The following is a 21,357-nucleotide window of genomic DNA, read 5'->3' on the forward strand; positions in this document are numbered from 1 at the left end:
CCACTTACTTCGAGAGGTGCCTCATATACGCCATTAATTACAGGTGCTCAAATATTGCTGTCCAGTGGGTGTAGGCGTTGGCTTGAATTGGTCGATCAACAAAACGTCGGTCTAACTGTCGCTCATTCACGCTACCTACCTTATATTGTAGACATCCAACAATAAGCCTCGGGGGTCGTATACAACAAGCTAGATTAGTACCCAGATAGACCTAAGTATCCAGATAATGCTTTCCTAATCTGTATAGCCTATCCTCGTCGAAGTCTCAAGTACTACCAGAGATGGTATTCTCGTTGATTAAGCCTAAGAATAAGGTTAGAGCGTGCTCGGCTCGAACGTCTGTTATCTGCCTCGGAGCTCGACAACACTGCTTAACTTCAAATGAGTACAAGCTTAAACACACAGGAGCTAGGTATTCCACACCTGGTAGAATCGATGCCAATAACAATATCCAACTCGACTTGTATTGCATGTTCTCCTCATTAATGCATAGGGTAAAGTACCTACCTCCTATCTTGAATGATTCAAGCACATAACCATAACTACCTAACCTGCTTACCTACCTAAGGTAGATATTACCCTCCACACCTCATAGGCGGTTGAACCTACACCGTCTACATGCCAGGGTGTTGCATTGGCAACATTCAAAAATGTAATCAGGCAGCCGGTCCCTACACTCTTCACACCTGAACGCCCCATACCGATATCTCCAGTCCAAGTGCTCGCATTCATGGTACTCCCTCAAGTCATTTACAATATTTCTGATATTCGCCTCTCGAACGTCGGGTCGTTCGTTTTCTCGATAGTCTCTGTCGTGTATCTCTGCTGCCCGGTCATAGATCAGATACTCATCCCAATGACGACACCTGCAATTCTTCCAGGGTGCGCAACAAAGGTAGCAAAAGTGAGAACCACATCTACACCTGGTGAAAAAGTCAATACCTAGGTATGTACTTCGAATACGCCCGAGGTTGGCACTCACGTCATATGGAAACAGCCCTGGTTCAATTCGATTAACGACAAGCAATTGGGACACCTCTGCCACTTGTTGTCTTGGGCAAGTTCAAGCACTCGCTGAAGGTCCTCGTCGTGAGGGCAGTCGCCGTAATGCGAGGGGCCTTTGCAAGTGATGCAAGTTTTTCCGCCGCAATCGTTACAAGTTGCTATATCGCCCTCGTAGCTTTGTGGAGGTATGAATGCAGCGCAAGTCGGGTTGTGGCAGTACGTTCGACGCGGCGTAGAGAACTCAATCTCTTTGATTCGAAATTCGCTAACGAGTCCTCTTGGAAGTAAGAATTGAATCTTATCAAGTGGGATATTCTGTCGGCAACAACGAGGAGGGAACAACGACTCGTCGGCCATTGCGCACTGAAATAGTTGCACAAGGCAATCTCGACAGTATTCATGGTCGCATGGAGCTCTCGCCACTTTAGTGAAGCATTTCCTCTCTCCGCAAGCCAGGCAGGTCCGTCTTCGAGCCGTTTTCTGAGGCATACGAGAGGCTGCCCAAGATGAGCTCTCGGGCTGCTCACCAGCGGCGGTAAGAAGACTCTCTACGTCGCTGTCGCCTCGGTCTTCGTCTTCAACCCCCGTGATGTAGAGCGCGGAGAGTTTATCCATGAGTTCCAAATTTCCCACTGATTCGGAATCATCAGAACCAACGCCTTCTGCATGCAAAGTATCAGAGGAAATTCCTAAGCTCAATGCTCGCGAGATCTCCCGATCATTCCTCGCCATGAGCTCCTCACGTTGAAACTGGACAAGGGTATCCTGATCGGTTTGTATTGCCTCTTGAATGCTTCTGGTCATTTGACGATCAGAAGCAAAGCTCGCTGCGTTATTCAACTCCTCCGAGTACAGCTGAAGAGCAAACTCGGCATCAGTGAGCGTACCTTCGAGCTGCTTCCCTTTAGCAGCCGACGTCATCTGCTCCGCATCATCTAATAGGAGAGCAGTAATAAGGCACAAATCTTTCTCGTCAGCAATGACCCAGTCACGTACCATATTCTCGATAGCAGCCATTTCAATTCAAGGTTGTCAATATAATTCGTTTCTATGCGCGTTGTAGCGAATTCAAGTGTGCTTAACAGGTAATGAAGTTTGTCTTCTCCCCATGGTCGAAGAGGATGTCCGCTGTTATTATATTCAAACCTATTCTTGACTTGATCTTAAGCTTCAATGCAAATACTGAGCCTAAAATAGCTTCCTACCAATGATCATCCCTCATCGGCCATCTCTAACTTTAGCTCAACGCGACGTAAAACCGAATAAGGTCTTTGCATCTGAATTTGAGTTCGTATGAGCGAGCGTGCATCTCATAATGACAACGACTCCGACATTAGTTCTTTGATCAAATGGGGCTTCCATCATTGAAGCTCATGGTTAATTGTAGATGCATAAATGCTCTGACACCAACTCGCTTCAAGAATTTCTCCGGTATCGACCAGACTTGAGATTATTTATAGGTCACGGCAATTCACAGATACCTTCTTGCAATCCATCATAGGATAGCCTTCTACAATATTATTCTATTGAGGAGTCATTTGGCCCCTTACCTATTACCTACATACCTACCTCCGCTTCACTCGCAGAAACAACCCCCAAATCGTGAGCGGAAATATATTAACCCCTTGCTTCATGTTTACAGCCATCATCACCATATGCATGACCATGTCGATATTATTGACTCTGTCGCGGGCATATGCCAAGTTTTGCATCAAGAAGGTTCATCTTGAAGACTGTATGTATCTGGGTCCGAGGCGTTTCAGTTGAGACGATTTCTAACGATTAAAAGTTCTCGTCACTGCTGCTTTTGTGGGTTGATCTCAGCTATGGTTTTTTTCTTTCTTTTTTTTTCTCATCTGCTAATCTTCTGACCAAGTAGATCTTCTTCGTAGCATTCAACGGATGCGAATATCGTATCATTGCGAAACATGGCATGTTCGTCCATCAGTGGGAGATATCTTTACGATCCCAAACGAACTTCCTTTGGGTACCTAGATGTCATCATTTCTTGCACTGGGATACCTCGTATACAATGCTAACCCGTAAGCGGTAGCTTGCTTATCTCGACGAGAATTTCTACATATTCGTAGTGGCTTGTCTCAAGGTTTCGATACTTTTGGATTGGGTTCGCATATTCGTCCCTGTTCGCACTCGAAATACGTTCTTCTGGACATGCCATGTACTTCTATGGCTTAACCTCCTTTTTATATCACTTGTCTCATCTCTTTTAACATCGTATGCACGCCCCCACAGAAGAGATGGGATACGACCATAGAAGGAGGTCATTGTTTCAACGCTATGATACTGCTGCGTTCTACCGGGATCTTTAACTTGGTATCAGACTTCATAATTTTTCTTGCCCCCCAATGCATTATTCGGAAATTGCGCATGCCACGAAGAAAAAAGCTATCAATTTCGTTTGTGTTTGCGATGGGTCTACTATAAGTTCATATCTCTCTAAGACACGTTGGATTCTAACGATATCGATATCAAAGTTGTATGGTATTCGCAGGCTGTCGAGTTGGTCTCTCGGTAAGGGGCCTTTATCAGTGGGATATGACCTATGACCCGTCAAAAATATTCTTATGGGCAGAGGGCGAAATGACTGCCCTATTCTTCGTTGCCTGCTTACCCTCGACTCCAAAGACGGCTAGCAGCATAAAATCGAAGTACACGTCTTGGGCTTCTAAGTTTCTGGCCTCATCGTTGGTAAATGCCAAAGAAACGAAAGGACATGTCAGGAGTCTCACTTGAGACTCCTTGGAACAAAGGAGCTGTTCTGTATATAGCTTTGGCTTCAAAGCACTTGTAGTTAGAGTTCCTTGCGGAACAACGAAGTTGTTTTACCTACTGCATGCTCTGCGACGTGACAGGACACGCATCGTGGCCTCATTCAAGAAATAATTCACGAGACAATAGATCCTACAAGAAAGTGGCTGGACATGACCTTGGCCAAGTAGATGGCTCTCAACTTATACTCTTCCCTTCTCCTGTCCCTGCTATTATAGATGCGGATTGGCCTACTGGCATCATGCGTACCACATAATTTGCTACAACAGAAGAACGAGTTTTCAGTCCTCAGGACCAACAGACTTACCACCAGCCTTGGGTCTAACAATCTCTGACTCGTAGTTATGTAGGGCGCGTCAGAAGAAAATGTACTCCTTTTGTCTTGAGCACACAGCAAGGACACCTTCGCAATCCTTGGAACAGAGACAGTGGATGGGATGATATGAATTCTTTTCTTTAGGAGGGGGCGGCGGGCGGCGTAAAAATGGTTCATCTCATATTGAATGCCACTTCATCACAAATGTGAACTTGGCGGACATAACGACTTCTGAGCATCAGTTTGGCCCAGCTATGTGATATCTCTAATTATTTGTTATCTGGGGAAATATCCATTTATTATTTATTGCCTTGAAAATTACTAGAAGCATGTTGTTAGTTTGAACTCAAGAGGCGAATAGGGGCTGTGATCATTAGGTTAGGAGGTACCTACACATCTTCTGCTACCTATTTCTGTCCTTCTTTATGCAATCTCACCGACTCTTCAATCTAGCCGAATTGCATCCCCAAAGAGCGACAAGCTTAAGTTAGGTACAGATAGGTCTATGTGTCCGGTGCTAAATCTTACACCAGTTTTGTGGCCGGGTGGCCGCAGGATCTTCACGGAGAATGGAAATATCGCATCCCTGGCATTTATAGTCTGAACGGCCACTTTATCGACCATGCGCATGGTTTATTACTTAAGATCTACTATAAACCCCTTCGGAACGGGAATTTCCGTATAGATTAGCGGCAGGCAAGTGCAACACCGTCATATCAAGACCATGAGAAGCAGAACGCCCCGAATACATGTCATGGGCAATAGATAATCGAGGAATAATTGATATACGTACGTTCCACGTTTATATCATATATAGACGTCGGAGTATTCGTCAATGATCCAGGTATTTTAACGCTGAGAAATTGCCGCCTCGTTCGAACCCCTATTTTACCAAGCCTGCAGTGTTAAGCTGGTATAACGTTGTTAGAATACTCTACTGATTCAGAAGTAAGTAGATAGTGGGACATCTTCTAAAATACAATAATAGGTACTCTAGGCTCGGCAGGGTAATTTGTTGAGATTTGTTGTCGCCATCTAATCGCTTCCGGCTACCGGGAGCTCATTTTGGAATAATGCTGGCGATATATATGTCTCTTGGCGCATAGCGTAGACCCTCCGATGCTAAAGTGAGAACGGGACTTACACTAAATTTCGTACTTATTAGGCATGCGCATATTGCCTTTTAGTTTTTTGAATATATCCATTGCTCTTCTCGCGTGATATCTTACCGTATGTTCCCACCAGCTAGCATATTATAATGAATGATGTTATTTACAGATTACCTTGCCAGTCCTTATATATAGATTATCCCATAAAATAGTTGTAAATGCCCTGAGTTTATGAAGCGTTATTGTTACTAACTTACATTAGATCGCTGGGTAGGATCGATTTTTCCCAAATAGGCTCTTTTGTGGAGAATGAGGGAGATTCCGGGCTTTTAATTGGATACGACGGTTTTTATAATATGAGTGTAATAAACATATTAAATAAAAAAAGAAAAAAATGTTAAAAAATAAAGAAAATTTTATTTTATATAGTTTTATATTTATTTTAATTTTTACGGGTTTATTTAAGTATATTTTTAATTTCTTTTATTTTTTTTTTATTATTATTAAATTAATAATTACGTGTTTATGTAATTATATACGTTAAAATTGAAATTATTAAAATTATATTTTATATATAATTTTTTTATTTTATATTATTATGAATTAATAATTAAGGAAATTACGTTTAAATTTAAGAGTAAAGTTTTTTAAGGTAAATAAACTTTAAAATAATTTAATAAAAGGTAATAATTTTAATAATTTTATAAAAATGTTATAAATAATAATAATAATAATAAAACATTTTATATAATTATTAATTTAAATTTTATATTTAATTTATAGAAAAAGAAAAACTAAGTTTTTTTAATAAATATTTTAATATTTAATTTATATTATTATTATTTATTTAAAAATTAAAATTTATTAATATTATATTTTATTAAATTTAAATATAAATTCGTTATAAATAATTTATTATAATTAAAACCATTTATGCTTACTTTTTATAATATATAAATTAAATATAACTTAAACATTTTCCAACCATATAAACGGGTACTATTAACCCTTTTCTTATATAGCTGGCTGCTAATATAACTAAGACGTACAGGTATACCGCTGTAACTTCGTATCTATTAAGTACCTAACTGGCATATTATCAGTCCCTACAAAGGAACTTGAATTTCTACGGCGAGAATGCTTTATTAATGCAAGACTAGGTAGTTTGAATGTAGCTATATTTCGACGCTTAGAAGATCCACGTCGAAACCTATGGCAGTTCTTGTACCTATCCACCTACCGTAGTCATAGTTATTTCTAGGCGTATGGGACCGCGTGCTGGAATTGGAGAAGCTTCCCATGGGTCGGTGAAGTTCGGTGAAGTTCGGTGAATGTAATGCGACGGCGCTTTGATGTTCGGTCCGGATAGGCTACTTACCTATCAAGAGATCAGGGTCTGGCAAGGTTCAAGTTATCCCGCTAGAATTCATCTGAGAGCTAATATCGCCTAACATGAGTGAGATGTTAAGAAAGATGGAGCGTATTGCGGTGCGTATATTCCAGGAGAAATATAGTGTGATTCGTAGTCGAAGGCGCCAATAGACTCCGCAACGTAGCACTTAGAGGCTGAAGTATGCCCAGAAGAGGAAAAGAAATCGTTGAAACGTTGAAACGTTGGTTCCGTAGCAAAGCCTCTAGGAGAAAATGATACCTTCGGAAATGGGAGCGGAACGGAGGGGTTGCTCTAAATCAGGTGTCGGCCGGCGTAGAACTTGCATAGACGGACCTTTAAAGGCCCTAATAATTACCTCAAAAACAGCTCGGTATTTCTAACGGCCGCCCAATTGAGAGCTTGTTGCGGATGGCTAGACGGGCTCCCTTCCGGATGAAGGTCTCGGATGTCCAGACCTTGCCGATCCTCACACCAGTCCCTTGAATGCACCGCCGGATCGGAAATGTAATGAAACCCGCGTGTTAGGAACCACCCCCGAATTCTTCCTTGTCGAGATATACATCTATAGTGCCATAGCTGAGGTACCCAAAGTACCTACCTAAGCTGGGATGGGGTAGTAGACGAATGAAAAAGAAGACGACGGGACGATGAAAGCGACGGGCCGGTACTAGCGATCATGTTTTGCTCTTATGTCGAAGGTACAAAGCAGGGGGGTAACTGATGGGGAAATGTTCTAGAAGCGAACAATCTTAAAGACATAAGGGAGTTCCTCATTCCTTACCTGAGTATTACTACTTACTGTATTGCTATCATGTATGCAAGACCCTTACGGCCAACTCCTCCCGACCTAGCAAATGAGTACCTACCTAGGTAGGTAGGTATTACCCATTGAAAGCCACCGAGCCGGAAGCTATGCCGTCCTATAAGTTGGATAGCATTCAATTAATCTACCTTGACGTAAGGTCATATTCTCTTCGTCATGAAACGCAGCAGATCATCATCATGTCTCACCAACAATTGGAGGGAACGCCATGTGGCTTTGAGAGTGGGGTCTTTTTCTCGATGAGGGAACCGGGGATAGGGGATAGGGGATAGCCTAATGGGAATAACCTCGGCGGTTCTCCGATGATAGGAGCGTTGCGTGCTCTGAGTCGTATCCATCGTAACCCTGTCAATAACCTTTTTGGGCGATCAAGAAGTGTCAAAAATTTGCTTTGTCGGATTTGATGATCTGAGTTGAAACTTGTTTGTTGACCAGGATAAGTGGCTTTGGTACTCAATCGAGAGCAGACTTGGTCATAATGAGCGAGCTTCTCGAAGCCCATGAGAGCACCCATGCAAAAAATCAGTCGAGGGTTGTCGAGACGGTCAAGAAAGTTTTAGGTTTCATTTGGAGTAATTGGCTGGTGCTGGGATTTGGCCTTGCTTGCGTTTTAGGATACTTCTTCCCCCGTAGGTCAACAACTTGAATATTGTCCTGGTACTTTGCTGGGGTTGCTGATCTCTCTGAAGATGTTGCGGCCCGCGGTGGCATTATTCGGTCAGAATATTCCATCTTGTACGGAGGTATTGCATTGATCTTCTTCATCAACGGGATGCAACTCAGCCCAACGAAGCTTAAAGAACATGTGACAAATTGGCGTTTGCACATTGTTGTGCAAGGCATCAATCTTGTTCTCATACCAGTCATTCAATTGGGTACGAGATTTTACCTATGTTCCGCTGATGGCTTATTTTGCTGATATTTTCTAGTCATCGTCCATATTATAATAGCTGCCGGAGGGGTAAGCTCGGGGACGATAGATGCTAGCATCCTCGTTGGAATGGTTGTAGTTAGTTGCATCCCGACGACTATCGCATCTAATGTGGTAATGACGAGGAATGCGGGTGGTGATGAAGCTGCTGCTATCATTGAAGTTGTAATTGGCAATGTTGTTGGATCCTTTCTCTCGCCGTGGCTAATCTATGGATTTCTTCCTAACGGAAGCGAGTTCGATTCACTTAAACCGGCGAAAGCAAATACATTAGGGCCGATGTACGCCAACGTCATTGAGCAATTAGGGCTCAGCGTCCTCGTTCCACTCGTAGTTGGCCAGGGCTTAAGATGGACATTTCCGAAGCGGGTGCCTTGGATACTGAGTACATTTTACCTGCCACAATTCTGCTCGGTATTGCTTATGCTAGTAGCCTGGTAAGTACCTCCTATACAAGGCTAGCCGGTGTTGACAACTTCGACTGACTTATCCCACCAGGTCGACCTTTTCAGGAGCGTTCCAGACGGGGGCACTGACTGCTCTGCCTAAATCGTCTGTGATATTTAACGTTTTTATAAACATAGCAGAGTATATCTTGTTTACTGCTATCTGCTTCTGGATAGCATCGCCACCGGAGATCCTTATTAAGGGAATTAACGGCTACGTTGCTGACTCGCGTATAGGCTCATATCTACCTAAGATTATTAGAAAGGCCGTGACGGCGAGAAAGATGCCAAAGGAACTTGTTGTTGCTGTCTGCTTCTGTGGAGCTGCAAAGACCACGAGCGTAGGCATCCCGTTAGCTGCCGCCATGTGGTCTCAGCTTGACAACTTTACCATCTCGTCTATCCAAGTGCCAGTACTGCTGTATACGGTAGAGCAGGTGTTCATTGCACAATTCTTCACTATCTTCTTCAAGTGGTGGTTACATCGAACCGATAAGGGGCTCCTAGATGCCGAGTCAGCTATGACTCGAGAAGAAAATCAAGCTATGGACGAGGTAGATAGCACTCGCCAAGACAAGGGGAATGCAAACCGTGGTATTCCGCCCGAGTCAACCGATGCGAGCTTGTTGGGTGAGAAAGAAGTTTCATGAAAATGCGATTTAGTAAGATGAATCATATATGGGGTTCCCCTAATGGATGATTTTATTGACCAAATGTAGGTAGGTAGATACCTTACGCCCGTGGGAGAAATAAATGTGTTTGGATGTAGATGTGGTAGTTGATAAGGTACTGGAGAAATTTCCGTGACCTCGATGATGAGATACTTTTCTTAGGTCTTGCATAGACTTTACGGTTTATATGGTTAATTCAATACGTCATATTTAATCTTTATCCGTGTAACGAGGAGATAGGCACCTGCAGAATTGCAGGTCGCAGTTTCTATCTAAAGGTGACGGGAATTACTACCTCATTACCTCATTACGTGGGGCCAGAGTTATCAGCCCACTTTATAACCACTTATAACGCGCCTTTCTCATTGAACGTTTCGAAACATTCTGGAATCATCACCCATGATTTTTCAACAACAAGATCATCGAATTGGAACAGTACCGTCCGTTCCAGACGATTCCAGCTTCTACATATAACATATACCATACACATACACATATTAGAATTTATACTAGCTAATCCTCAACTTAATCCTTAACCAAGAAAACAAAAAATTTAATAATATCTATCTTATTGCTGCTGTTTCGTTCATTTGACAACTTGAATTTTCTTGATTTCGCTCAATTTCATTCCTAACAACTTCAGTTCCTAAGAGAGAGATCCATGATGAATTCTGACAGAACTTTACGAGGAAGTTGCCACTGCGGCAGAAATCAATATACAGTTCTAATACCCGGGGATTCTTCTGGAGGAGCTCAAGTTCTCTTTGATTCGAACATAGGCCGTAGTAAGTACTTGAAATTTAATGAGTGTACCTAGTTGATCATCTCGTCTAGCCAGCCGCAATGTATGTGCGGAGAGCTAACGCTGCATATGAATAGGAATTCCGTCGGCAACGCCATTTTCGGCCTTCCTCAGAGTTCCGCTTTCGTGGTACCACAGCCAAACATTTCCATTCTTCCCCGACGAGTCTCGGATTAATATAAGACGTGTCTATTCACATCCCACCGAGCAAAATGCTATGCGACAATTCTGTGGGTTCTGCGGAACTCACTTGTCATATTGGTCCGAAGAACCTAGGAGCGAGGCCGACTATATTCAATTGACGCTAGGTAGCCTCTTGGACGAAGACCTCCGTGACCTAGAGGATCTAGGATTGATCCCCGACGAATCTGAATCGGACCCTATGGAAATTGTGCCTACCACTACTACATCCGACCAAATTTCACAGTTGACCGGACGGGATGTAGCGGGTATTCCATGGTTCGAAAGCATGATTCTAGGTAGTCGTTTAAGCAAGCTTCACGCTACGAAAAGAGTTAGGGAGAGTCGAGACGGAGGGGTTCGAGTTGAGTACGAAGTTACGGAATGGACAGGAGATGATGCGGCAGAGGACGGGCAACAGCATGCGGGAATATTCTATGAGGCACCTACGACGGGTAAGAGAAAACGCGGAGAAGCTGATGCCGGAAAGGGCGGAAATACTTCCTAGGACATCATGATTTTGATCGCTCGGTCGCCGTGCATGCGGCCGATCGAATCTACCTGCTACTGGATGATACAGCTATAAGGCATTAGCGAGAAAAAAAAAAAGGGATCGGCTTGAAATAGGATAAGTATTACACCCATCGGAAAGATGCTCACTTCCTCCTGTGTTCTCTAGGTAGCGGCAGCCGCTGCCTTTTATTCCTGCAATGCGGCGACTGGATAAGTGAATCCTACACTGAGGCTTATCATTATTCGCAAGGATACATAGTAGTGATCTGTCAAATAAGATCTAAGCTTCCGTCTAAAAGAATAAGTTATATCGAATAGGGAATCATTTCGGTCAGGAAAACTGGATAAGCCCGGAACAGGCGATTTTCAAGCCATGGAGTAATTATGGCCGAGATATTTGTGCAGCAACCAAGATGGCAATCGGTGAATGGACATAGGAAGATAATTCCGCAAGATATCGTATAAAGAAGTCGTTATTGTATTAGTATACGACAATATTGATCTCCGGGACTCGACATGAACCAACCGATACCAAAATTGAATTAGAGGTTCAAAGTTGATATGCAGCTATAATTTTTTTTTTTCGCAAGTCAGATATCTCGCCGGTCGTGGGCTGACCTTCCATGTGAAAAAAGGATGTTGCACCGCATTCCCACGAAGCAGGCGGCCAAGATCGATCTTTTGAATCGCTAGTGCTACTCATCAATTCGTGACTATCCCGAATCCAAGGAACACCGCTGATCCAAGAATGGGGACTATCGTGTCTACCCACTCGGCTGTACCGCCGAGGTTTTCACGAGCCCCTGGCTTACCCTGGCTGATCCTGGCTGACCCTGGCTGCATAAAGGGCCAAGACTCAAGAACTCAGACAGACATGTACACTTCTGGTGGTCGGAGTTACGGGCCGTCGCTGGGATCTAATATGTTTCCGGCACATGACGAGTTCGTTTGTGGGGGGACATCCCAAATCAAAAACTGGACCCTGTCTCTTCGCTCGTGTGCTTACAAGCTCCAATTACCCCGCGGCGGAGATGCTTGCTATGGCCTATGTGGGTATGAATGGTTTGGAGAAACAGCCATCATCGTACAAGCCTGTTGTTCTCGGTCGTCACGGTCCGATACGGGAGAAAGGGGAAAGTGCCGGTCATAACACTATACGCTATACATCGAAAAGTAGACGAGCTCACCTCTAGAATACCTAAAGCCTCACAAGGGTATAAAGAAGATGCCAGCCTCCATTCCAACGTCGAGCAGTCGTTCTGCTCGGCGTGATTCGAGTCAACAGTTAGCATTTTCTACTTGTTATAACTCGTTATACCCTTCGTGAGATTGTTTGCAGACTTGGCTGGGTATCAGAGCATATATCCGTTTTTCCTGGACGAATTCGAAACTCTAGTACGCTCCTGCGTATAGCCTAGATACCCATTTATCGCCTTTGCAATTTCAGAAACATTTATTCAACATGTCGTTGCCCTCAGATTTTCTCTGGGGCTTCGCTACGGCAGCGTGAGTACTATCTGCCAAGCTCTCCTCCTCCATCAGATACAACACTCGTACCTACACACTAAGAAAGATACCTCTGCCGCTAACTTCAGCTGTTCTCCGCACGTAGCTACCAGGTTGAAGGCGCGATAGAGCAGGATGGCCGTGGTAAAACTATCTGGGATACGTTCTGTGCTATCCCGGGGAAGATCGCAGATGGAACCGACGGATCTGTTGCCTGCGACTCGTATAACAGGACTGCTGAAGATATAGCCCTTCTAAAGAGACTCGGCGCTACTGCTTATCGTTTCTCACTATCGTGGGCAAGAATCATCCCCCTCGGCGGCCGGAACGACCCGATTAATCAGGCCGGTATCGACCACTACGTCAAGTTCGTCGACGACCTACTTGAGGCTGGTATCGTTCCTTTCATCACATTACTACACTGGGACGTCCCAGACGCGCTTGATAAGCGGTATGGAGGTCTTTTAAATAGAACAGAGTTTCCACTTGACTTCGAGCACTATGCCCGTGTTGTTTTCAAGTCGATTCCTAAGTGCAAACATTGGATTACATTCAATGAGCCTTGGTGCAGTTCTATCTTAGGATACAGCACGGGGTTCTTCGCCCCTGGTCGCACCTCGAACCGAGCCAAGTCCCCCGTCGGTGATTCCAGCCGAGAGCCTTGGATCGTCGGCCACAACCTCCTCGTTGCCCACGGCAGAGCTGTTAAGGTGTACCGCGAAGAGTTCAAGCCCACCGATAAGGGACAGATCGGGATCACCCTAAACGGCGATTACACATACCCCTGGGACCCCGAGGACCCCAGAGACGTCGAGGCTGCCAACCGAAAGATCGAGTTCGCCATCTCGTGGTTCGCGGACCCCATCTACCTCGGCAAGTACCCCGACTCGATGCGGAAGCAGCTCGGCGACCGGCTGCCGGAGTTCACGCCCGAAGAGCTGGCGCTGGTCAAGGGCTCGAACGACTTCTACGGCATGAACCACTACACCGCGGACTACGTCAAACACGGCGACGGCAACCCGCCTCCCGAGGACTTCCTGGGTGACCTGTCGACGCACCCGTACAACAAGAACGGGGAGTGCATCGGGCCGGAGACGCAGTCGTTCTGGCTGCGGCCGAACGCGGAGGGGTTCCGGGGGCTGCTGAACTGGCTGAGCAAGCGGTACGGGTACCCGACGATCTTCGTGACGGAGAACGGGACGAGCATCAAGGGGGAGAACGACCTGCGGGAGCCCGAGATCCTGGACGACGTGTTCCGGTACGAGTACTTCCGGGACTACGTGGGCGCGATGGCGAAGGCGTCGAGCGAGGACGGGGTCAAGGTCAAGGGCTACATGGCCTGGTCGCTGATGGACAACTTCGAGTGGGCCGAGGGCTACGAGACCCGGTTCGGCGTCACGTACGTGAATTACGCGGACGGCCAGCAGCGCAAGGAGAAATACAGCGCTAAGAAGATGAAGGAGATCTTCGACGCGGTTATCAAGAAGGACTAGGTACCTACCTACCTACCTGCCTACCTACCTAAGCGATTAAGGGGGGAAGGGGGGAGAGAACCTCAGGGGAGAGGGGATACCTTTGGGTAGGTACCTAGGGTACCTAACCTACCTGAAGCAAAGAAAGCTGCGGGGTCAAATGGTCCGGAGGTTTCTCTTTTCGGCCTTGAGCGAGTATGTGGTGTGTGGTGTGTGGTGTGTGGTATGTGTGTGTGTGTATGCGTGTAAATGGACCTCGATACCTCAGGCAATTTGGAGTATATAATCAGGGATACTACTATGGTTACCTACCTACGTTTGTTTGTTTGATTTTTTTCTTAATTATTTACTTAATTGTTTATCGAAATATTATGACACGTGTCTCGCCATGTTTTCCCTTCCTTCTCCCTCGCTCTGTCGAGGGGGAAGGGTTAGGTAACCATTGGAAATCATCTCGTTACATACCTGGTACCATTGTTGCCCACTCGTTGCTGGCTTGGTAAGATTGGGCGCGAAAGACGTGCTTACTGACAAATCGAATTGGCTGTCTACCGTGAGTAGCCGAGGTATAATTTATTGTTACTGCCACTGTTACTCGTAATTTCATTAGAAACGGCCGTGGGCGTGGGCGTGGGAGAGGGCCATGTCAGAGTTTACCGCTACCGGTACTATTACCCTCGGTAGTGCGTCGATGATACGTATAAAGTGAGCTTTATACCTATCTGCAGGGATGGAATGTATATAGTTATGCGGAAAGACTTAGTGGTATATTAATTAGAGGTCTATCGAGCCAAACCTTACCTAGTAGATATTGTAGTTATATGCGTTGGTATTATACCTAGCATAGTAAGCCAATAAAGAGCCACGTCGTGATCCGCCTTCAAGCACATATATAGTAGGGAAACGGTATTCACGGTATAGGTACATGTGCCTGTTATTATATATGGGATCGCAGGCCCAACTGCCTGGTACCGCGGGTATATATCGATGTGACCCTCCTTTGTATTAGATAGACGTCTGAAGACGATCCCGAAATAGGCCCTTGAGCTCGTACGTATATCACTTAGGTAAACATTTGGCCTGCAATACTCTTCATCTCTTCTATTTACCCCCACGCATTTTGGTTTATTCTCCAGGAGAGGATCTTGAAGAAAGGATGTAGCTCGGCTACGCAAGGGTGTTACCAGAGGTAGAGACAGAGATGTTGTAGAAAACTGGCATGGCGCCAGTGAACGAGGCATGTTTTCTATCAAGCTCTTAAGTCAAGCTTAGAACCAACTCGAAGTATACCTTATATATAGGTAGGTAGGTAGGAGGTAGTTGGTGCTTTTCTGAGCGTTATGTCTATGCTATAAGCTTAAATCAGAATTCCTTTTACTTTTCTAATATTTATTCACTAGACCCTTCGCTACTGATTTCAAGAAGCCATAGTCATTATATCATGCCTCTTATAGGCCCCTTTACCTTCATATACCGTATCGAAACAGTTGCCTAATTCCACCTAACTCCCATGTTATACACAAACCGTTCACCACACAACCAGACAAACTAGCCAAAGTCGTAAATGCTTTCTCTTCCCCCCTAAGGCTGCCTCTTCGCAGCAAGATCATGCAAGTCTCCCGTCTCGCCGACCTGCACTCTACCGCCCGAGCTTTGGTCCGCTTTCTTGGGTCCGGTTTTCACGGCGCCGTCGACCCTGTCCTTGAGCTCCTCGCCGTGGGATTCGATGTTGGCGCCGAGGTCCGACTGGGTGGTATTGCCGTACGTCGCGGACGTCTCGTCGATGATGTTTCTGGGGCGAGGCCAAGTTAGTATCTAAGTCATTGTATTATAACGAAAACAACAGATACACTAAAGACATCCGTTCCTAAGAGCTATGGTATGATATAAAATAAGAGGCAGAATATCAAAAGGAAACTCGACTTACTGTGCCTGGCCGTGCTGTTTCGAGTCAAGAGGTGTCTGTTCAATTTCAGACGAGTGGCCTCCTCGTGAATCAGTCATCTTGGTGTGCTTGAAAAGATTAAAACTATATTCTAGTATATGAGGTACATGTATTAAATCTAGTGTAAATGGGTTGTAAGTGGGCAGATAGTTAGCCTGCAGGCGAGCAAGTCTAATTTATATTTTGGTGTTTGGATCGACGGCATCCATGGCGTTGCCATATGTGGGGGATGGTTTTGTCTACATTTGCAATGACGTATGCTGAGGTCATATCCATGCACATACGTTCCGTACCTACATGACCTTACTTACATCTCCTGATCTCGGTACAATTGTCATAAAAAGCTGCTACTTTTGTCGAACGTGTCACGGCACACCTCATAGTAACACCAGAATCAGGGCTGGCATTAATATCGAAAAGACCTATGAGACTGAAGTTTAGATAAAGTGTCGTACCCATCATGACTTACACGTGGTTCTACAACGGCAGCTAATGCTTGTTATAATGCTGAAGACTTGGCAAAACTGACGTTTAGGTAAGCCAGACACTTCTTCCTAAAGTTCGACGATGATTCGAGCAGAGGTATTACATCAGAGGATATGATGTTATTGTCTCACGTAGGTGGCTGGGGTCGACAAGATGCTTGCCGCTAGGCTGTCTCACTTCCACATCTTCCAGCGCCAAATTCTTCCCGGGATAGTTAATACTCTTGAAAGTTCTCATTTGCTCTTTTTTCCCTCGTCCGACTTGGTTGATGCACCATTTGATGCTCGAAGAGAAGCAATGTTATCGTCAATAATAGAGATTTCGGCGTTTATCCGGAGGATTTTCTCTTCGAGCATTTCCTCATACTCTTTGTCTGTCAATCGCTTCATGGGACTCCATTTTGAATCAAGCCAACTCGACTTGGCCTTGGAATCGCCTTTCGACCGGCCCCGAAAGAGTTCGGCCGCATATCCACCGGCGGCTCCAAGGGTACCAAAAACTAGCATTCCGGGTAGGATATTCTTAGGGCCTCCTATATAATAGTTAATATATATGAGGAGGAATAGTTAGTATTTTTAGACAATGGGAGGACTCACGAAACATGCCACCGATCATCCCAGCCACCCCGCCAGCTACGCCGTTTGACTTCACTACATCTGACGTAGTGAGGTTTTCCCTGCCACCCCAGGCATGCCAAAGAAGGTGTTTTGAAGCTGCATACTAATTAGCAGGCAGAAACCCATAGTGTAGGTAAAGATCAATTCCCACCTGTATAAGTTGACCCGAGAGCGAACCATTGCAGACTAGCAACTATTGCAAATAACGCTGGTGGCGCTGATCGAAGAATACCAGAACCAGCTCCAATCACCAAGCCAGCACCGCCTAAATGAAGTTAAGTTAGCAAGTCTACACTGTTATTAGTTCGCTTGTTGGGGGATGGGTTTTACCGGCTATAACTCCGACTTGCAATGACCTGCTTCCAATTTCCATAAGCTCATTTGCGGTAGGCATTTCTCTATCATATGGAGTGACAGGCCTGGGATGAGCATTTGCATTCGAGGCCGAGGGCCTATGAGGTGTTGGCTGCTGTGGTGAGGAAGCCATGTTTGTAGTATAAGTTTCGAAATAGCAGATATATATCTCCGCTGGTTTAGAGAAATGACCCTTAGATGCACATGTATTCGTCCTCGATGTAGTCGTTAATGCAGATCAAGGACATGAATAGACTCAACAATTAACCCAAGATGGTTGGGTGTTTCTATTCTATATTTATTCAGTGTCTTGATATGCAATCAGACAACGCCAAATTTGATTGGAGGTTTTCTGAGCTGAGGTTCGTTAGAATTTTAGGGAGTTTAAAGATGAATTCCACCCGTCGCAGCTATCGGCGGCAATGGGTACTTAGAGGCTAGGTACCTGAAAAGTGGCCCAGTAAAATCTGGCCAATGAGAAACAATAGAAAGTTACGGCACTCGCGAGCATGCCCTCCAGCCCGCATCCCCCCAGGTCTGGCTGGTCTGGTAAATGTGCCATACCTTAGGTAGGTACCTAGGTACCCACGTATGTACATTAGGTACTCAGATAGGTATAACACATAGATATGTCATTTTGTGTACCCTAATGTTCAAGATGGTAAACCAGAATACCGGGTATGGAATAAACATCTGCATAAAACGGTTTGAATCGCTTAGGCACTGTACTCTGAGGTATGCATAAGGATGCAGCGTTTAATACATTAAATTTATGGAATACCTCTTATCTGCGTAGGTACCTTAAAAAGGTATCGAGCCATAAGCCAAAATTCAAAAACCTTACGGTATCAGAGTATCCGTGCCTTACCTACCTTAGGTAAACATAGGGACTGAACATGCTAGACCTAAGTGCACGCTAAACACTTAGAAAATACCTAGGATTAAAACTAAAAACTTTCCCCTCCTTAATACAGGGGTACAACAATACAACCGCACATAAAACACAATAAATGTGCGAGTTTCGACTTGACGGAAAGCTGAACCCCGCCATCACAATTGAAAAATTACTGGTACTTGAGAAACTTGTACTATACATGTACGCCTAACTCTCCCCCATCTCTCGTCTCTCATACGTTGCGAAGAGAGAAAAAAATTAAAAATTAAGCTAACCCTCCCGGCTTTTTTTTTTTTTTTTTTTTTCACAGCATCCATTTTTTCCCCTTCCAGGTCGAGGAAACTTTTTCGGTTCCCTTTTACTACCAATCCCGCAAACTCTGGTTACTCCTTGTGTTGTCCCCAATCGTCTTGTCGGTCAGGCAACTTGTGAATTTCACCGCTGCCTTTCCGTCTAATCCATATTATCTCATCACTTACCAGCTTAACCGAAGAACTAAGCTTAGTTTCTTCGGCCATTCATTTCCCGTCTGCGCGCGACGACCTTGACGAGCGTTGCGCGTGGTTAAAACACCGCAATCATGCGTATGTTGTCGCCGACTAACCTCATCCTACTATATAAGATCACATGCTGACAATTGATGTTCTCCAGCGCCTAAAAAGAAGGAACAGCAGCAGAAGATGAGCCTTGGGGCTTTTCTGCAGGAAGAGAGTCAGTTCACCCTCTACCTACTCTCTCTCTCTCCCTTTTCATCCCGTCTTTCCACCGCCCACAATATCGTCATCACATAAATAGACCCCGATAGCCTATAATCGAAACAGAGAGACGAGAACGAACTACTTTACTAACATTGAATAGGATACGGTGGATCGTGGGCTGATGAAGTTGAAGACTCCTTCGGTACGTCACAATTCCTAACGTGGATTTAATTTTATATCTAGGCGTAAAACTTGGCTAACTCTTCAACCCCAGGCTCCCAGCCTTTGCCCTCTACTGAGCGACGCACTGGTTATTCTAGTTACGGAGGCTCGGGTAATGATCGGGGTAAGTCAAAATAATCATTTATTGTCCAGATTATTGATCAGTTATTAACTTGTACTTCCTCAGGCTATTCTCGCGATTCCTACGCAACTCAGGGTCCCGCCCAGCTCCCGACTAAGCCCCCTTACACCGCTCATCTGGGAAATCTATCCTACGAAGCTACAAACGAGTCTGTTACCGACTTTTTTGAGGGCTGCGATATTACCAGTGTCCGAATCATCGAAGACCGAATCGAACAACGCCCAAAAGGCTTTGCTTATGCAGAGTTTGCGAATGTTGAGGGTCTGAAGAAGGCCTTGACTCTCGACGGAACTAGCTTCCAAGGCCGCACCATCAAGATCAAGATCGCTGACCCTCGTAAGTCCAAGTGAAAATATACTAAGGTGAATAAGTATTAACTATTTTCCAGCTAAGGACCGAGACAACCGTGGCGGCGAGTCCGCTCGCGACCTCAGTAGCTGGGAACGAAAAGGACCTCTGGCAGACCTACCGACTCGTAGTAACGATCGACGTCCTGCCGAGTTCGGAGAGCGCCGAGCACCTACTTTCCGAGACGCACCCGCTGATGATGGAAAGGTTCGTGATTTTGGCAACTGGGAGCGCAAGGGGCCCCTATCACCACTTCCCCAGCCTGAACGCCCCGAGGGATCGCGAGATAGCAGCCGCCCCCGAACCCACGATGCTAACCGCGATTCCTTCCGAAAGGATCGTAGGGCATCACCGGCTACCTGGGGTGAAGGTCGCCAGGAAGGCTCCCGGCCTCCTAGAGAATTCAAAGATAGACCCGAGCGCCCGGAGCGCCCGGAGCGCACTCCAACGGCTGCTGAGCGCGATAATCAGTGGCGCAGCAATATGCGGCCCGACCCTCCCGTGAAGTCTCCTGAACGATCTCGTGATGGATCTGAGGCACCCTCATCCCCTGCTGCTGGGTCCATCGCTGGCTCAGCTGCTGCTCCCCCTGCCCCCGCAGGTCGTCCCCGACTCAACTTACAGAAGCGAACTGTATCTGAGTCTCCAGATGTGGCATCTCCTGGACTGCCATCCGCGAGTGGCGATTCTAAAGCGAGCCCCTTCGGTGCCGCTCGTCCTATTGATACGGCGGCGAAAGAGCGTGAGATCGCAGAGAAACGGGAACAACAGTTGAAAGAGAAAAGAGAGGCGGAAGAGAAGGCAAAGGAAGAGCGACGTCTTGCTAAGGAGGCCGCAGCAAAGGAGGCCGCGGAGAAAGCTGCTGCCGAGGTAGAGAAAGCAAAGGCTGAACCAGTCGAGGAAAAGACAGAGGTCGCAGCCGAGGCAAAGGAGGAACCAAAGGATGGAGGTGCGCAGAACGGTGGGGCTACGGAGCAAAAGGTACCAGTTAGATCTAAAGAAGGTGCTCCTAATACCAAGTCCAGAGCAGCCGAGAGCGGTAACTGGAGAACATCATCGGGAGAGCAGCGCCAGGGTCGTGGCGGGTATGTCAACGCCTCACGAGGCCGTGGTGATGCTCGAGGACGCGGTGGTGCACCACGAGGACCTCGAGGAAATTACGAGGGCAGAGGTGGTCGAGCAAACGGCCATTCGGAACCTCGTTCTCCTCAACAGCCTGTTCAACCTTCATCACCTGCTCCGGAAGCTGAAGCCGCTCCGGCTGCGGACCCTGATGGTTGGACTACGGTACCAGCAAAGGGCCGTGCTCGACGCACTTAGGCAATCCTAGCACTGTACAAAAACTTTTTCAGATCTTCCATGCTCAGGCTCGTGGGAGGGGGGAGTTCATTGGCACACCATAATATCATGGACTTGCAATACGAAGAAAACTTGTGACCCCTTTTTCTTTTCGCCATTACCCCCTTTTTATTACTCATTGTGACAACTGCACTACTGTTACGTACTTACGAGTTAGGAGTTTAATCTACTTGTTGCGTCTTTCGCCTCCCATGCCCTACCGTATATACCAATATCCCCTTCTTTTTCTGCGAGGGATGTCGTCGGTAGGATCGCACAGGAAATTTCACGGTTACACCGCATATGTACCATTGCAAGCGGATCCCGGGAATATGTTTTGAGCTGTTATTCACAT

General features: G+C 45.8%; 9 protein-coding genes across 9 annotated transcripts; 6 read left to right on the forward strand and 3 right to left on the reverse strand.

The window, feature by feature from the left end:
• Nucleotides 1-589: 589 nt before the first annotated feature.
• F4812DRAFT_466974 (uncharacterized protein) lies at nt 590-2,022 on the reverse strand (the record flags this gene model as incomplete). Its single annotated transcript, XM_047938592.1, has 2 exons — nt 590-923; nt 983-2,022. The coding sequence occupies 2 exons, from the start codon at nt 2,020-2,022 to the stop codon at nt 590-592; spliced, it is 1,374 nt and encodes a 457-aa protein (XP_047787047.1).
• A 708-nt stretch (nt 2,023-2,730) lies between these two features.
• Nucleotides 2,731-3,780, forward strand: F4812DRAFT_441784 (uncharacterized protein). The gene is made up of 3 exons (XM_047935261.1): nt 2,731-2,814; nt 2,885-2,992; nt 3,059-3,780. Exons 2-3 carry the CDS (start codon nt 2,939-2,941, stop codon nt 3,278-3,280), a joined length of 276 nt encoding a protein of 91 aa, XP_047787048.1. The 5' UTR covers nt 2,731-2,814; nt 2,885-2,938; the 3' UTR covers nt 3,281-3,780.
• Nucleotides 3,781-7,811: 4,031 nt separating this feature from the next.
• Nucleotides 7,812-9,809, forward strand: F4812DRAFT_152349 (putative sodium bile acid cotransporter). Its single transcript, XM_047929734.1, has 5 exons — nt 7,812-8,065; nt 8,126-8,311; nt 8,366-8,804; nt 8,866-9,475; nt 9,533-9,809. Exons 1-4 carry the CDS (start codon nt 7,915-7,917, stop codon nt 9,461-9,463), a joined length of 1,374 nt encoding a protein of 457 aa, XP_047787049.1. The 5' UTR covers nt 7,812-7,914; the 3' UTR covers nt 9,464-9,475; nt 9,533-9,809.
• A 1-nt stretch (nt 9,810) lies between these two features.
• F4812DRAFT_152350 (uncharacterized protein) lies at nt 9,811-11,252 on the forward strand. Its single transcript, XM_047929735.1, has 2 exons — nt 9,811-10,269; nt 10,364-11,252. The coding sequence occupies exons 1-2, from the start codon at nt 10,146-10,148 to the stop codon at nt 10,972-10,974; spliced, it is 735 nt and encodes a 244-aa protein (XP_047787050.1). The 5' UTR covers nt 9,811-10,145; the 3' UTR covers nt 10,975-11,252.
• F4812DRAFT_441827 (uncharacterized protein) lies at nt 10,767-11,707 on the forward strand. Its single transcript, XM_047935262.1, has 3 exons — nt 10,767-10,912; nt 10,968-11,046; nt 11,127-11,707. The coding sequence occupies exons 2-3, from the start codon at nt 10,981-10,983 to the stop codon at nt 11,295-11,297; spliced, it is 237 nt and encodes a 78-aa protein (XP_047787051.1). The 5' UTR covers nt 10,767-10,912; nt 10,968-10,980; the 3' UTR covers nt 11,298-11,707.
• A 734-nt stretch (nt 11,708-12,441) lies between these two features.
• On the forward strand, nt 12,442-13,978 carry F4812DRAFT_452791 (glycoside hydrolase family 1 protein; the record flags this gene model as incomplete). The annotated part of the gene is made up of 2 exons (XM_047936402.1): nt 12,442-12,485; nt 12,592-13,978. 2 exons carry the CDS (start codon nt 12,442-12,444, stop codon nt 13,976-13,978), a joined length of 1,431 nt encoding a protein of 476 aa, XP_047787052.1.
• Nucleotides 13,979-14,928: 950 nt separating this feature from the next.
• F4812DRAFT_441831 (uncharacterized protein) lies at nt 14,929-16,317 on the reverse strand. Its single transcript, XM_047935263.1, has 2 exons — nt 15,885-16,317; nt 14,929-15,749 (listed from the first exon to the last, which is right to left on the reverse strand). The coding sequence occupies exons 1-2, from the start codon at nt 15,959-15,961 to the stop codon at nt 15,539-15,541; spliced, it is 288 nt and encodes a 95-aa protein (XP_047787053.1). The 5' UTR covers nt 15,962-16,317; the 3' UTR covers nt 14,929-15,538.
• A 175-nt stretch (nt 16,318-16,492) lies between these two features.
• On the reverse strand, nt 16,493-17,617 carry F4812DRAFT_152569 (uncharacterized protein). Its single transcript, XM_047929736.1, has 4 exons — nt 17,336-17,617; nt 17,157-17,270; nt 16,985-17,101; nt 16,493-16,920 (listed from the first exon to the last, which is right to left on the reverse strand). Exons 1-4 carry the CDS (start codon nt 17,490-17,492, stop codon nt 16,622-16,624), a joined length of 687 nt encoding a protein of 228 aa, XP_047787054.1. The 5' UTR covers nt 17,493-17,617; the 3' UTR covers nt 16,493-16,621.
• Nucleotides 17,618-18,701: 1,084 nt separating this feature from the next.
• Nucleotides 18,702-21,222, forward strand: F4812DRAFT_152647 (uncharacterized protein). The gene is made up of 6 exons (XM_047929737.1): nt 18,702-18,838; nt 18,906-18,965; nt 19,113-19,154; nt 19,227-19,298; nt 19,362-19,652; nt 19,705-21,222. Exons 1-6 carry the CDS (start codon nt 18,835-18,837, stop codon nt 20,982-20,984), a joined length of 1,749 nt encoding a protein of 582 aa, XP_047787055.1. The 5' UTR covers nt 18,702-18,834; the 3' UTR covers nt 20,985-21,222.
• The last annotated feature ends 135 nt before the right edge of the window (nt 21,223-21,357 follow it).

The sequence above is a fragment of the Daldinia caldariorum genome (assembly GCF_022478825.1).
Source record: "Daldinia caldariorum strain CBS 122874 unplaced genomic scaffold F4812scaffold_18, whole genome shotgun sequence".
Taxonomy (NCBI): Eukaryota; Fungi; Ascomycota; class Sordariomycetes; order Xylariales; family Hypoxylaceae; genus Daldinia; species Daldinia caldariorum.

Coding starts and splice junctions, on each gene's coding strand:
- F4812DRAFT_441784 (XM_047935261.1), top strand. CDS start 2,939: ATGTTCGTCCATCAGTGGGAGATATCTTTACGATCCCAAACGAACTTC. Junction 2,993..3,058: donor CCCAAACGAACTTCCTTTGG/GTACCTAGATGT, acceptor CGTAAGCGGTAG/CTTGCTTATCTCGACGAGAA.
- F4812DRAFT_152349 (XM_047929734.1), top strand. CDS start 7,915: ATGAGCGAGCTTCTCGAAGCCCATGAGAGCACCCATGCAAAAAATCAG. Junction 8,312..8,365: donor CATACCAGTCATTCAATTGG/GTACGAGATTTT, acceptor GATATTTTCTAG/TCATCGTCCATATTATAATA. Junction 8,805..8,865: donor TTGCTTATGCTAGTAGCCTG/GTAAGTACCTCC, acceptor TTATCCCACCAG/GTCGACCTTTTCAGGAGCGT.
- F4812DRAFT_152350 (XM_047929735.1), top strand. CDS start 10,146: ATGATGAATTCTGACAGAACTTTACGAGGAAGTTGCCACTGCGGCAGA. Junction 10,270..10,363: donor TGATTCGAACATAGGCCGTA/GTAAGTACTTGA, acceptor GCATATGAATAG/GAATTCCGTCGGCAACGCCA.
- F4812DRAFT_441827 (XM_047935262.1), top strand. CDS start 10,981: ATGATTTTGATCGCTCGGTCGCCGTGCATGCGGCCGATCGAATCTACC. Junction 11,047..11,126: donor CCTGCTACTGGATGATACAG/CTATAAGGCATT, acceptor AAAGATGCTCAC/TTCCTCCTGTGTTCTCTAGG.
- F4812DRAFT_441831 (XM_047935263.1), bottom strand. CDS start 15,961: ATGACTGATTCACGAGGAGGCCACTCGTCTGAAATTGAACAGACACCT. Junction 15,750..15,884: donor AAACAGCACGGCCAGGCACA/GTAAGTCGAGTT, acceptor GCCTCGCCCCAG/AAACATCATCGACGAGACGT.
- F4812DRAFT_152569 (XM_047929736.1), bottom strand. CDS start 17,492: ATGGCTTCCTCACCACAGCAGCCAACACCTCATAGGCCCTCGGCCTCG. Junction 17,271..17,335: donor GCAAGTCGGAGTTATAGCCG/GTAAAACCCATC, acceptor AACTTCATTTAG/GCGGTGCTGGCTTGGTGATT. Junction 17,102..17,156: donor TCTCGGGTCAACTTATACAG/GTGGGAATTGAT, acceptor ATTAGTATGCAG/CTTCAAAACACCTTCTTTGG.
- F4812DRAFT_152647 (XM_047929737.1), top strand. Junction 18,966..19,112: donor GGCTTTTCTGCAGGAAGAGA/GTCAGTTCACCC, acceptor AACATTGAATAG/GATACGGTGGATCGTGGGCT. Junction 19,299..19,361: donor AGGCTCGGGTAATGATCGGG/GTAAGTCAAAAT, acceptor GTACTTCCTCAG/GCTATTCTCGCGATTCCTAC.